This window comes from Hyaena hyaena, unplaced genomic scaffold, assembly GCF_003009895.1.
Source record: "Hyaena hyaena isolate Hyena2069 unplaced genomic scaffold, ASM300989v1 scaffold_167, whole genome shotgun sequence".
Taxonomy (NCBI): Eukaryota; Metazoa; Chordata; class Mammalia; order Carnivora; family Hyaenidae; genus Hyaena; species Hyaena hyaena.
In genome coordinates this window covers 1499323-1514228 of record NW_024080798.1, presented here as the reverse complement: position 1 = coordinate 1514228, position 14906 = coordinate 1499323, and the positions used below count along the sequence as shown (strand labels likewise).

Below are 14906 nucleotides of genomic sequence, written 5' to 3'. Positions count from 1 at the left end.
ATCCTTTTCGATACTTTATGTTAACTAGCAGTGTTGGTGATACAGAACCTTCAGTAAAAGGGAGTGGTTTTTATTTAAAAATCCAGGAAGATAACATGTAGTACACAGTCTGATGGCTCCACGGTTGTATGCTGTGCCTCACATGTAAGGCACAGAGAAAAATTGCTTGTGTTTCAAATATTTAAGGCTGTGGTGTGCATTTATGGATATGTTGTTTCTAAATCTGTTTGGGGCATGAAGAGATTTACATCCTTCTTGGGGGCCATCTGGGTGGCTCAGTCGGTTGTGCGTTGAGCATCCAACTTCAGCTCAGATCATCATCTTGTGGTTTGTGGGTTAGAGCCCTGCATCAGGCTCTGTGCTAACAGCTCAGAGCTGAGAGTCTGCTTCAGATTCTGTGTGTGTGTCTCTCTCTGCCCCTCCCTCCCTAAAATAAATATTTTTTAAAAAGCAAAAAAAAAAAAAAAAAAAAAAAAACCAAACATTCTTCTTATGATTGGTCTGTCTCCATAAGAAAAAGGGACCTAGTCATAGAAAACTGTTTGCAGTGGCACGGGCAGTGAGATTTGTATCTGTGGGCTGCTGAAGAAAGGAAAAAGACCATTTACAAATGACAGCCAAGGAGTTAGGACCTTTTCGTAGAGGGTGAAACCATAAAGACTGCTTAGCTGTAGCACCTGTGTTCACTCCATTTTTATTTTGAAACCGAGGACTGAAATAGCTAATAGACATACAAGCTCCTACCCACAGGAAAGCAGGCTGCATGGCATCCAAAGAATGATGTAGGTTTGACTTTGATGGTATTTTGCATGGATACCAAATAATCTATTTAAATCCTAAGCACAGAGATTCTTCTCCATGGGTCGATTTCCAAGCAGGTTGTTGAAATTCACATCTTGGGACCCAAATCAGAGTCTGCGGGAATCAACTCCTTGTTTTTTCTCAGATGCTTCCTGCAGCTAGAATCGATCATCTGAGGCTCATCCAGGGCCCTGAGTATAGCCATTTATATTATTTCCATTAAAAATTTTTATTACTTACAATGTTTATTTATTTTTATCATTTCCAGCCTTACCTATATGTGAGGAAAGGAAGGCCAGCAAGGTTCAGCAATCTAAATTCTTAAGATGGTAAAGTAATGGACACAGACTTGGACCCTTGAGCCCCGAACCTCTGTCCCAATGTTTCCTCAGAGGTTGGAGAGCTGGTTATAGTGGTTCTCAATGATTTTACGATGATGGGAGATGATTTAGGCATCTTTTTAATGCCTAAAACTTGTTTTTGCATCTTGATGATGCTACTCAAACATTGAGCAGCTGCCTTTCTTTATAATTTTTGGAAAATCCTCACAGTTCTGTGAAGTAGAAAGTCTCTTATTGGTGCTAATAGGTCTCTAACACCTTTCTGATGTGTGTTAATCTCCCCTTTGTAATAAGAGAATGCAGACCTCAGGCTCATAGCATTAGGCTCTAGATAAAATGGAATGGCTTTATTTTCTTTTTACTGCAATTATTTTTAGTCACTTACTGTTTATGGCAGAATGAAACCAATTCTTGAGGTAACGCTAAATGTCTTCTTTTTTAAAAATAAATTGTAAGTAGTCAGAGTCACCCTTCATGGTATATATAGTTCTGTAGGTGCTGAGAAGCATGGAGTCATCCAACCACGACTGCAGTCGGGATACGAACAGTTCTGTCCCCCGATACCCCTGTGGTCAACTCTAACTCACACTCGCCAACCACTGGTGTCTCCTCATTCGTCCTGCAGTTTTGCCTTGTAGAGAGGAGCAAATAAATGGAAGCGTACAGTACATGGCCTTTTGAGTCTGGCTTTGCTTTCACTTGGCACAATGTATTTTGAGATTCTTCCAAGCTATACCCATCTACCGTCTGCAGGGACTTAGTACAGTCTATGTATTCACCAGCTGAAGAAAATTTAGTTTGTTTTCATTTAGTTTGGCGTGATTATGCATACAGCCACTGTAAACATTTGTGTATCAGTTTTTGTGTGGACAGAAGTTTTCGTTTCTCTCGGATAAATACCTAGGAGTGTGATTGTTGGGTCACATGGTGGAGTTTATGTTTAGTTTTGTATTAGAATGACCAAAGTCTTTTCCCACTGGCTGTACCATTTTGCAACCTTACCAACAATCTACGAGAGTTTTAGTTGCTTCGTACTTTTGCCAACTTCTGGTATTGTAAGGTTTGTAAGACTATTTTAATAAGGGGGTGCCTGGCTGGCTCTGCCAGTTAGCATCTGACTCTTGATTTCGGTTCGGGTCATGATCTCACAGCCTGTGAGTTAAAGCCCTACAGTGGGCTCTGGCCCCACAGCTTGGAGCTTGCTTGGGATTCTCTCTCTCCACTTCTCTCTGCCCCTCCCCTGCTCTTTCTTTCTCAAAAATAAATATATAAACCTATTAAAAACCCCTAATAGGTGTGTAGCTGTTAAGCATTTCTTTTTTACATGAGTATAGTTACATTTTTTAAAAAGCGTTTTGACTTGAAGGGCAAATATTGAGTAACTCTTACTGCTTGTCCTGAAATATGGCAAAAATTGGGTGAGTGGTAGGTGACTGAATGAATTTGTAGGAACAATATGTTCAACTATGCTTCATCTCCATCTGCTAAAAAAATGAACAGCACAAGGGTCTCGTGTATAGCTAACGAATATCAAGCAATGCAAATAATTGCTTTTAATATGGAATAATCTTTCCTTAATGTTGAAGGGACTATAATTTTTTAAAGTCTCATTGTTGGATTTTGATAAGCAGGACCCAGATTAATTTAACAGCAGGTGAAATCATTGACTGTTAACAATTTAATCTTAGTAGGGTAATGATTCTTCTATTAGCAATCTGGCCTTGAGACCTTTTGGACAGATGGTGAGTGACAGTTCGCCTGAAACCCTAATGATGCTGGGAATATGAGGCGGGAGGAAACAGCATGTCATCTACAGGCCTTAAGATTTTGTTTGCTACCCCAATTGGATACTTCAAGAGAATTTGCAGATTCGAGAGAGAGAGCTAATGAGCTCTCTCTCTCATCGGTTTTCCTTTCTATAGCCATGGTTTGTGGAGTTTGATAAGGAAAGTCACTTTCTGATTTCCTCAGCAAGGATCGCTCAAGCCAAGTACACTAAAAGTTTATGAACCATAAAATGTGTGTAAGAAGCAAGCAGCCACTCATACTTTCAAAGGTGGACTTCCGGGGGCATTGCTAATTCATACTGAGACATTCAGCAGGGCATAGCTCGAATTCATTTGTTCAGTTATGATCAGGAGGTGGAAAGGTTTGATGGTACTGACTACCTGGTGAAATTCTGTAGGCATTTAAACACTTATAAAGGGCTCTAAGTGACAAACAGATTGAGGTTTAAAAAATAAAATCAGGCAGAAAATTAATAGCACCATCTTCTCAACTCTATATGTAGTATATTTCTATTCATTAACTAAAGGCAAGTGCTATTGACATCGATGCTGGCTTTCTATGTGATGGGACACCTTGGAACATACTGTTTGTTTGATTCACTTGGACCCTATGTTCTTCTGCACAGTTTCACAAAGACTTAAGTTCCTATGGATGATAGTTGAGTAGGATACCCAAGAATCAGATTGTTCAGGATTCCTGAAATACTCACTTTATGCAATGTGTAAAATGCCAGAACCAACTACATACCCATCAGTACAATTCAGAGTATGAGAGGTATTTAAAGAAATTATCATGTTGTCTCTGTTCATTTCTGAACCCACCTTCCTGAGGTTACCTCTGCTAAGGATTTAGGATTATTCTACCCACTTAACTATTTCTGAACTCAAAAAACATGCAGCATCTATAGGGCTTCCTTTTCTATTTTTCATAAAATGCTGTGTTAGTTTACATAGTATCCTGTGACTTGTTTGTATCACTCAGCTGAATATCATAGACATTCCTCCTGGTAACTGTGCGTAGATCTCACTGTTGTTTACATAGTGAAAACGTTTTCCTGAGGGTGAATCTACCATATTCTGTGCAGTCATTCCCATATTTATGGGCACTCAGGTTCATTTTGGAGGACTGCTTTTGCTTTGGTCTTCCTGTTTTGTTTTTGTTACAAACCCTACTGCCACAACTATCTAAGGAGATTTTTTTTTTTGACATTTATTTATTATTGAGAGACAGAGGAAGACAGAGCATGAGCAATAGGAGGGGCGGGCAGAGAGAGGGGGAGACACAGAATCCAAAGCAGGCTCTGACTGCTCAGAGCCTGACATGGGGCTCAAACCCACGAACTGCTAGATCATGACCTGAGCTGAAGTTGGATGGTTAACCAACTGAGCCACCCAGGTGCTCCAAGATTTTTTTTCCTGAAGAGACCATAGCTCTTCCTGGCTTGCTTGTTACATGACCTTGAAGCAGCTCCTTTCTATCTCTCTGACTCTACGCTTCCTCATCAATAAAATGAGTATAATAACGGTCCTTACTTTTACATTTCTTATAACAAATACAGGAATATCGAGTGGGTGCTTAACATTGCCTGGGACATAATCTAAGTATCCAATTAATGGATGCTATTATTCCTTTCCAACTGTACTGTTTGATCATCTCTCACTCCTGTTTTTTGCTTGTTTGTTTTTTGCAGGCAAGGAGGTGCACACTGTGCTTATTTGCTTAAATCTAATAACTGTTAAGATATTGTTGGCCTGATTTCTGGCTAGACAGGCAGAAGGCAGTGTTGGAGGCTGTAGAAAACCCCTGTTTGTCAGCCTGGTGATTACTTTTCTTTTTGTAATATGCTGTCCCTGAGGAACATGATAGAATTTGTTTTACTTCTCTTCTGCCAGGAAGTAACCCTTCTGGCTTTGTTAGAAGTGTGGCTTGTAATAATTGTACCCACCCCAGATGGCTCCTGAAAACCCTTTGAAATGCCATCTGCCAGGCGTGTGTCCAGCCGGCAGCCTGTCATTCTGCTAGAAGAAAAGAGGAGGCGGGGTCCCCTCCCCTGCCCTTTTCTCCCTCGCGTCACTGAATGGAGCCTGGTCATGCTGGCCCAGACCCAGGGCGGGTTGCTCAGAGGATAACTGGAGGAAACCTCCTGCTAGCCTGCAGAGTAGAAAGGTTTTGTTTGGGTAATAAACCCTGAAGGTTTTGTGGGTGGAGACTAACCCGCCCCCCCACCTCCTTCCCCTGCAGCTCAAAGGCCACGAAACATATTTATTTACATGGGAGAAGAGTATCTCCTAGTTTCATTTTTTTCCTCTAAAATGTTGCATTTTTGAAGTTCTTTTGTAATTTTGAATCCTTTCAGGAAATTAAGACCCAGGGGTGACTGGCGTTTAAAGGAAGTCTGACAAATCGGTTCTGAAAACCTGGTTGAAAGAAATGGCGAAGAGAAGATGGCTACAAAAGTGGGGCAGGGGGAACCCACCATTGTCTGGTTTTGGAAGACTTTAAAAACCCAGCAGATCTTTCATTTGGTTTTCTTTATCCTCATCTTTTTTGGGGGGGGTGGGGGTGGGGGATAGATTAGGTTGATGGAATTGTGGAATGGTGGCTGAGTGGGAAAGGTGACGTACAGAACACATTTAGGACAGACCCCTTCACTGCAAGTTTCAAAGAGTTTCTGTTCTTGGCCCACACTGGGATTTCCCAATATGATGGAGACTGTTGGTGTTTTCCAAGTAGCCAAGTAGCTTTTTTCACTTGGCTCTAAGACATCACACCCTCTTCCTTTGCTTCTTCCTGCCTTGCTGACAGCTCTTAGTTTCCTTTGAGGATTTTTCTCAATTTCTAAAAATGACAGGGTTTTAGCGTTCAACCCCAACCTTTTGGCTTCTTTTTCTTCACACACTCTCCCTAGATGATCTCAGTCTCTTGCCTTCAAATGCCACTGCCTTACTGATCACTCTCAATTTTGTGTCCCAATCTCCAGTCTGATCTCCGGACTTAACCTGGTCAGCTGTCCATAGCCTTCCACGTCTAGGTGTCTAATAGGCATCGCAAACTTGACGTGTCCCAACGTGAACTCTTAATGCTTTTCCCCTAAGAACCACTTCCTCCCCTGTCTTCTTGATGTCTCTAAAGGGCACCAGGCCATTTGCCCATTTGCCCAGGTCAGAGAATGGGAAGTCAGTCTTTATCCTTCTTTTCTTACACACTCCATCCGCTCCATCAACAAGTTCTGTCTTCAAAATGCAGACCTAGTGTGGCTTGGTGACTTTAATCTGTCTGTCCTGTGGACTTATCACAGCTATTTGTAATATTCACCATGGATGGTAGAAATCTGATTGCTTCACACACACACCGCCCCCCCCCCACCTTGCTATTCTTGTCCCTGCCCTGATTTTCTCTCACATGGACCCTGTAATGGCCCCCTCACTGGTCTCCTTGCTTCTCTTCTTCCCACCTCCTCCTGCTCCTCTGCCCAAAGCCTGTTCTCTGTCAAGCTCTCTGGTCTTCTTGAAATGAATCATAGCACCACCGTGCTGCAAACCCTCCCGTGCCTTCCCATCTTCCTTAGGATAAATATGAAGTCTCTGCTGTGGATTCCCTGAGCTGTCCCCCTGCCTTCATTTCTAACCTCTTCTTCATTATTCTGTCCCAATTATTCTGCCCTTCCCCCAACATACCGAGCTTATTCCTGCATCAAAGTTCTTGGCTTTTCTCTTGCTTTCCCATCACTTTGGCACAGCTTTCAACTTAGGGGGCACCTCCTTCACCTGGCTTTTCCTAATCCCCACCTAAAATAGCTTCGCCACCCCCTACCTTGCTTCCTTCTTCCATTACTTTAAAAAAAATTTTTTTAATGTTTATTCATTTTTGAGAGACAGCGAGAAAGAGAGAGAGAGAGAGAATGAGCAAGGGAGGGGGTGTGAGAGAGGGAGACACAGAATCGGAAACAGGCTCCAGGCTCTGAACTGTCAACACAGAACCCGATGTGGGGCATAGAGTCATGAACTGCAAGATCATAACCTGAGCCATAGTCAGCCACTCAACCAACTAAGCCACCGAGGCACCCCTCTTCCAAGATACTTTTAAACCCTTAGCCTACATTGCTCTGAGGCACTTTAACCTATGTTTCCTATGGACGAATTATTTCTACCTATAATTATATGACAATTAAATGCTAATACACATAAGCACTTTTTCTTCCTTCATAGTAAAATATAAATTCCATTAGGACAGGGGCTTTGTCTTGTTCACCCATGTTTCCTCAGTGCCTGAGCTGGTGCTGGCTTGAATTGGGAGCTCAGTAAATATTTTTTGGAAAAAAAAAAAAAAAAAAGAAACATAATGATAGATGTAATAATATTGTGTGCGTGTGTGTGTGTGTGTGTGTGCGCATTATTTGAACTATAGCATTCTGTCAACTCATTTCATTCTGACGATGATATAAACTATAATATGTGCTGACAGTTACTGAGCTAAGCCTTCTAAAGGGTTTATATCATTCAGTACACACCACACACCTATAGTGTAGGTACTGTTGTTATCCCTGTTTCACAGATGCGGAAACTGAGTAACAATAGAAGCCAAGGAACATGCCCAAGCCCACAAAGTTGTTGGGAGGAGTGGCAGGCCTTGAACTTTTCATCCCCACCGCACACACCTGCTCATCAATAGTACATAGTATTCTTGATGTTTCTGGAGCACCTGTTCTGCCCCTGACATTGCAGATTGCAATTTAAAGCTTGCAGTCTACCTAAAGGGACTTGGCATCCCTTGCCAGGGGAGCCAGAAATGCGAACTTAGGAGATGGTACAGGAGTAGACTTCTGGACACAAGCCGCCCTCTTTACCAGAAAGCTTCAGCCTGTGGGACCCGATAAGCACACACGTGCAGTGCAGCCATACTATGGACACGCTGCAGCTATTTAAGACACTCAGATTTCAGATATTGGAAAAATCAGACTCATTTAAAATTTACTTACCCAGAGTTAAATATGCAGCAAATGTTGAGATGTGTGTTTTTTGGAGGTTTTTTTTTTGTTTGTTTGTTTTTTGTTTTTTGTTTTATTTTGACTCAAAAGGGTTCTGGATCACCACTTTGGTGTGTGGACATGTTCATTCATATAGGCAAGTGATCATAGAACATTAGAGTCACAGGGTACAAACAGTTGCTTACTTAATTGCTTTAAAGTTTTCAGAAGTGGGTGGAAATCCTTGCATACTAAGTTCCTAGGAATACAGAAAAATCCCTGCTTATTATGTAGGAAAACATTGACCTTAAAAATATCACCGGTGATGGTGCCTTGCTAAATGAGTTACGCAGATCCTATCTCCAGACTTGACAGCAGAAGTCACATGATGTGCTGTCTTTTGGTCTTTCTTGATATTTAACATAGGTTTCTAGTACACACTACTTAATGGCTTCTTGGTTGGTTTTCTTCTATTGATTTGTGTGTAAATCACATTCCTTCCACACTTTTGGTTGAGATTAAGCTAAAATGATAGGTCTGTAGCCTTGCACCTGAGCTAGGTGACTTAAATGCCCTAGAGGCCCTATGTTATTCATAAGAAGAATTGTTATGTTTGTCAGTCATTGAGAGAATGACCATATTAATTCAAGAGGAGAATTTTCTAGTAAATCCAGTGTCCCTTCTTTCCAGTCAGAACTTATGGGTGGCCCCTTTTCATCAAACGTATTAATTACACAGGGAGCAGCAGCATTTTAAACCCTGGGAGATCTCCATCCACCGATCTCGGGTAATTGGGTTTCTCCGGTGATGTGTTTATGCAGTGGTGTCATTTTCTTCAAAGGGCTTATTACATTGAAACTTGCCGGATGTACGTCAGAACACAAGAATTGTGAGCCCTGTATTAAAAATATAAACCCCTCCAAAAATATATATATATAAAAACCCCTTCGACTCTGAGCTTAAGGTGGATAACTTCTTGGTAGTTACTGGAGCCCGAAAAGCTGCTGATTATGACTGCTGTCTGTATAAAATCCAGTTTACCTTGTTCATTCAGTGCATTTTAAGAAATGAGAAAACTCACCCCAGGCTACCCAGCTGTGCTTGGTTTGCTCTTGCTCCCACGTGAGGGTCCCCAGCACTAAAGGGTAGAAGCGAGGATGCTGTGCTGTTAGAAAGAAGTTGCCTTGACCAGGTCCTGGATCTGGGCAGATAGGGGGGCAGTCCTAGGTCCTCCAGCCTACCTAGCTGGTTATGTTAATTACACCTGAATGGGGAGCTTCCTGTTTGCATTGACTGACGGTGTCTCCTGCATTTGTGTTGTTGGCTGCAGGCACAACCCGATCTCCGAGAGAAGGAGAAGTACCTGGCGTGGACTATAACTTTCTGACTGTGAAGGAGTTCTTGGACCTCGAGCAGAGCGGGACCCTTCTGGAAGTCGGCACCTATGAAGGTGAGCGTGTCTGCCCAACATTGGTGAGGATGCCACTCCCCCACCCCCACCCCCGTGCGTTAGAGGATCAGGGCCATCCGGGCACACGAGTTTGTAAATAGTGGAGTCTAATCAGCTCCAGGAGATTGCAGCTCACCTAATATGACTGATAAAGTGTATGGAGTAAGGTTTGTGGAGCTCTTTAAAAATACTTTTTGAGGTTTTTCTTCTCCAAGAGTTTTCTCCTTTATTTATTAATTTAAATGTGTGTGCATGCATGCATGCATTGTTTTTCAGTATGAGCATGCATGGTATTAAAAAGAAGAAGAGTGCCTAGGTGGCTCGGTCAGTTAAGCGTCTGACTTGGGCTCTGGTCCTGACCTCACAGTTCGTGGGTTCGAGCCCCGCGTCGGGCTCTGTGATGACGGCTAGCTCAGAGCCTGGAGGCTGTCTTCGGAATCTGTATCTCCCTCTGTCTCTGACACTCCCCTGCTCATGCTGTCTGTCTGTCTCTCTCTCTCCTTGAAAAATAAATAAAATATTTAAAACAATTAAAAAGAGGAAGAGTGCCTGGGTGGCTCAGTCAGTTAAGCATCTGACATAGGCTCAGGTCATGATCTCATGGTTTGTGGGTTCAACCTTGCGTAGGGCTCTGCTGACAGTTCAGACCCTGGAGCCTGCTTTGGATTGTGTCTCTCTCTCTCTTTGCCCCTCCCCAACTTGTGCAGGTGCATTCTCTCTCTCAAGAGTGAATAAACATCAGAAATAAATAAAAATATTTAAAAATTAAAAAACCAAAGAAGTGGGGAAAGAGTCATGACCAATCACAAAATGTGACCTTTCAGATATTGGTTTAAACTTGAAGGAATGGAATCTCATGTTTTACCACTAATTGATTTTTAATGCATTTTTTGAGTACACCATATATGCATATGGTTCATGAAACATAATATTTCAAAGTATTAAATAATCTCTTTCCTAAACCTACCTTTATTTGCCTAGTTTTACATTCTCCTTTCTGTCAAGATTATATCCAGTGCCATTAGTTTTTGATCACCCTTCTGAAATTTCTTTAGGTAAATACAAGGGTACATGTGAATGTGTATATATAAGCATGCATGTTTTCTACATGTGTTTTTATTTCTCCCCTATTTTACACAAAAGGGAGTATGCAATACATGCCATTTGGTACCTTTGTCTTTTATCTAATAGTATGTCTGATAGTTCTATGCAATGCAGTAATAAAACTTGTTTTCTAAATGGCTGTAGAATCTCTTTGTATCAGCATGGCTGTGATTTATTTAACTAGTTCCCTCTGGATAAATATTTTTAATGATTCAAAACACTACTGAATTGAATAACAGGGATATAAATCATTTCACATATGTGCAACTATGTCTATAGGTTGAGATCCCACAAATGGCATAGCAAGGTCGAAGCCAAATGTGGGGAAAAAATTCAACGTATGCTATCTGAACCCAATATTGTAGCTTGATTGCTCTTTTGAGTGTTACTATTTGAGACAGAAGAGCATAATATGATACTATTAACTAGGTCAGATTATGAACATGGTCAAATTATTATGATATGTCTTTATAATCATTTTGAAATTTGGGTTTATTAAGTGATCACAGGGTCATTTTCTTTTTTTTTTTTTAATTTAAAAAAAATTTTAATGTTTTTTATTTATTTCTGAGAGAGAGACCACATGAGCAGGGGAGGGTCAGAGAGAGAGAGAGAGGGAGATACAAAATGTGAAGCAGGCTCCAGGCTCTGAGCTAGCTGTCAACACAGAGCCCGATGCGGGGCTCGAACCCACAAACCGTGAGATTATGACCTGAACCGAAGCCAGGCACTTAACCGCCTGAGCCACCCAGGTGCCCCTCACAGGGGCATTTTCAAGAGTAGACTTAAAAACAAAGGGTACATACAAAGACTGTTATTTTATTAGGGATATTGTAGCTTTGATGTGATAAAGCCCCTGTTGCAGGCAGTGGCTAACAGTTAAGTAATGGCCCTGGGTCTTACGTGCGCCGATTGTTGCTTGATATTTTTTGGAGGGGGAAGGGACAGAGCATTATCTCTGTACCTACTGCCTATTTCCAAATTGTGAATATACATTGGGCTGTGTTTAGATGTTAATCAAACTGCTGATTGTGAATTCAGAAATACTTCCCTTGAGGAGGCGCCTGGGTGGCTCAGTCAGTTACACATCCGACTGCGGCTCAGGTCATGATCTCACGGTTCGTGGGTTCGAGCGCCATTTCGGGCGCTGTGCTGACATCTCAGACCCTGGAGCCTGTTTTCAGATTCTGTGTCTCCCTCTCTCTCTGACCCTCCCCTGCTTATGCTCTCTCTCTCTCTCAAATACAATAAACACATTTAAAAAAAAAAAAAAGAAAAGAAAAATGTTTTCCTTGAGTATTGCTAATTATCAACTGTCTTAGTTTCCTGGAAGTGTTGGAATATGATTGGTGGTTAGGGGACTGGAAGAGAATCTGAGAAAGCTCAAAGCAAGGATAATTCACTAAGGCCTAGGAGTGAGGTGAAGGAAGGGGAGACTAAGTGTATGTACTCTGAAATTCTTCAAGGTTGTCTTGCAAATGTGAATCTAGTTGAAAATTCAAGTGGCCCAGACCAGATAAAGTGTGAATCCCCTTTCATTAGCAGAAAGTGAATTGTCCTTATTTGAAGTCAGTTATTTATACCCATCTGGGGAGCTTGAAGCCCCTAATATAAAGAAATACCCATTTCCATTTTGGAAAGTTTAAGGGTGGGAGTCATGCACTACCAAAGAGTATGTGTTGTGTTGAAACAGAAAAGCATGTTGAGTAGACTACAACCTATCTGGGAAACAAGGAAGCCGACCTCTTTCTATTGAGTTGTTTATATTACAAATGATATATGGGTGGAGTCTGTTGGTTTTCTCATTTCATTTTATCACTTTGACAGAGGTAGCTATTATCACCAAATATTTAGATGGGAATGCTGAGATCAAGTAGCAGTTAGGAACATTTTGAAGGTTCAGAGCTGGTGCTAGAATTCTGGAGCCCAGAACCAAACTCAGCTCAGTTTGACTTCCAGATCTCACACTCTTTCCCGAAAACCCCAAGAAAAGAATATCCTGGATATAACTAAAAAGTCATAGAAATAGCTCATCCATACTTTAACCTAATTTCGTGCTGGGTAGCAACAGGGAAACGTTTTTGAGACAGTGTCTGATCATCTCACATGAAACCATCTTTCTGTGCATGTTGGTTTCTCTGACGTTTTGGAGTTGAAATTTCTTATGCCCAGCGTTAATCCATTCCGTTTTTCAGGCTTTTGACTGTTCAGTGTTTGTCAGCCTTTGACCTTTTAGCTGTATAATTTCCCTACCATATGAGACAGCTCAGACTTTTTTGGAACCAACTGAAGTGTATTATGTTGACTCTTATAAGCTGGAAGCAAAATGGAATTTTTATTAAATGCCAGCTACTGTCACAGGAATAGGACTGGATGGATCTTCAGAGAACTTCCCCTGTCTCTGCCTCCCTTGGACCGGCCCGATGACAGCTGTCTCTTGGACCCTCACAAGAACACAGGCTGGGCCGCAGCCCTGCCCGAGATCGAATCTCAGCCCTTATGCTGTGAGGCTGTGTGCCCTCCGGCAAGTTGCTTAATGCTCCCCGTCTCCATTTTCCCTTTGGTAAAATGAGGATAATAATAGTGCTTCTTCATAGGTAGGATTAAATGAGACAGTAATTGGAAACGGCTGAGCAAAGTGTCTGACACGTGTAAGCTCTCCGTCAGCGTTAGCTCTTACATTTACACACACGGCTGATCAGAAATTGCCACCCTGGTGGTTTCCCTCCCCCTTTCTCCTAGTCAGTAAACCAGCGCATTTGCCAGTAAAACATCTTTATTTACTTCCCAGGTGCTCACCGTCTTTTTTTCTGCTCAGAGTTTTTCCTCTTGGTCTGTCCTGGTTCTAGAGAGAAAAGTCGAGGATAACAACACAAAAGTCTTTTTAAAAAAAAGAAAAGAAAAAGCTTATTTATTTTTTTAAGTAATCTCTATACCCAGCATGGGGCTCGGACTCTGGACCCTGAGAGGAAGGGCGGCATGCACATACAACTGACCCAGCCAGATGCCCCCATAAAACAGACTTCGGTGCAACACACTTTGATCATTTTAAGTAGAAGTAATTAGTGTACATAATGGAAGACTTAATATAGTGAAGACCATAAACGTATTCGGTCCAAGTTGCTTCCCTTCCTCCCGAAGGAGAACCACTGCCAAAGAATTTAGAACAGAGATTTAGAACACTTAGACACACAAAGCCTGCAGGTACGTACCCTTGTTAATTTCTCTCTTCTTGCCCTTCCCACTTCACAGTACTTGGAGATCTTTCTACATTACCCTGTACAGTTCTACCTCCTTGTTTTAAAACACTACAAAGTATCCCAGTGTATGCTGACCCACCAGTCCCCTGCAGGTGGACATTTAGGATGTTACCCCCACTCCCTGTTTTGGGTGTTTTGTAAACATGGTTGTAGTGAGCTTCCCTGCACAAATATCTCTTTACGCTCTTCTGAATATAATTCTACAGAAAGTTTCGGGCCGTGCAGTTTTAAAGCAAGCCCTTCTAGGCAAACACAGTTCCCTTGACCAAGTATTTATTGAGCATTTGCTTTGCATCACATGTTGTTCTAAGGCATGAGATGTGATGTGCAGGACAGAAAACCAAAAGCACCTGTGCCTTTAAAGATGGCTTGTGCTTTCTGTGATTTATTTTTGCCATTACTTATCCAGCATATACCCTGTGCTGGGTACTCTTCAGAGTGGGTTATATATATGCACCAACTCACTTCATTACCCACCAGTCCTATGAGGTGGGTGCACTTGAGTCCCCATTTTACAGAAGAGGAGAATGCAACCCAGAGAGGCCAGTTATCTTGTCTGAGTTCACGTGGTCAGCCAGGAATAGAGCTGGGATCCAGTCCCAGGCTGCCTGGCTCTAGGGTCCATCCTCTGCAGCCCCTCAGTCTTAAGAGGCTAAAAACTTTCAAGAGAAGTGATGCATGTTCTGAGAAGGGAACTACAGGTTTCTCCAGAAGCATACAGCAAGGGCACTGCATCTAATGTCACATCAGAGTGGACCCCCATTGAGGAAGTGACAGTTGAACTGTAGCTTGTCAGGGCACCTCATGGGTTCAAGTGAGAGACTCAGGGACATTGTTTCAGTTTGGAAGTTGGCACCAACTTCACAGCCTGAATCCAGAGAGAGGAAGTGGGATGAACCAAGAGAATGCCAGAACATTGGTCCTAGAGAAAGAGGGGCAAGGAACCATCTTCTGTTTCCTTTAGAACTAATACAATCCAACGAATCTTCCTTCATTGATGAAAATGTTCAGTATTCTGAGCTGTACAATGTGGCAGCCACTGACCACGTGTGGTTATTGTGACTGAGAAACTGAATTTTAAATTTAGTTTAATATAAACTAATTTAACTTTAAACAGTCGCATGTATCTGGTGTCTTCCATATTTTACAGTGCAGCTCTAGAACGAAAGGTTCTTCAGGGAAGGGTAAGGATCTAT

The 14906-nt window shown here is 41.9% G+C and overlaps 1 protein-coding gene across 8 annotated transcripts in view; it reads left to right on the top strand.

The window, feature by feature from the left end:
- MAGI1 (membrane associated guanylate kinase, WW and PDZ domain containing 1) overlaps positions 1 to 14906 on the top strand; it is a 632528-nt gene that overhangs the window by 490775 nt on the left and 126847 nt on the right. For all 8 annotated transcript variants that reach the window (XM_039240070.1, XM_039240064.1, XM_039240069.1 and 5 more), the window contains exon 3: positions 9227 to 9346. In XM_039240070.1, the coding sequence (XP_039096001.1) occupies positions 9227 to 9346 (120 nt within the window). The remainder of the gene's footprint in view (positions 1 to 9226; positions 9347 to 14906) is intronic.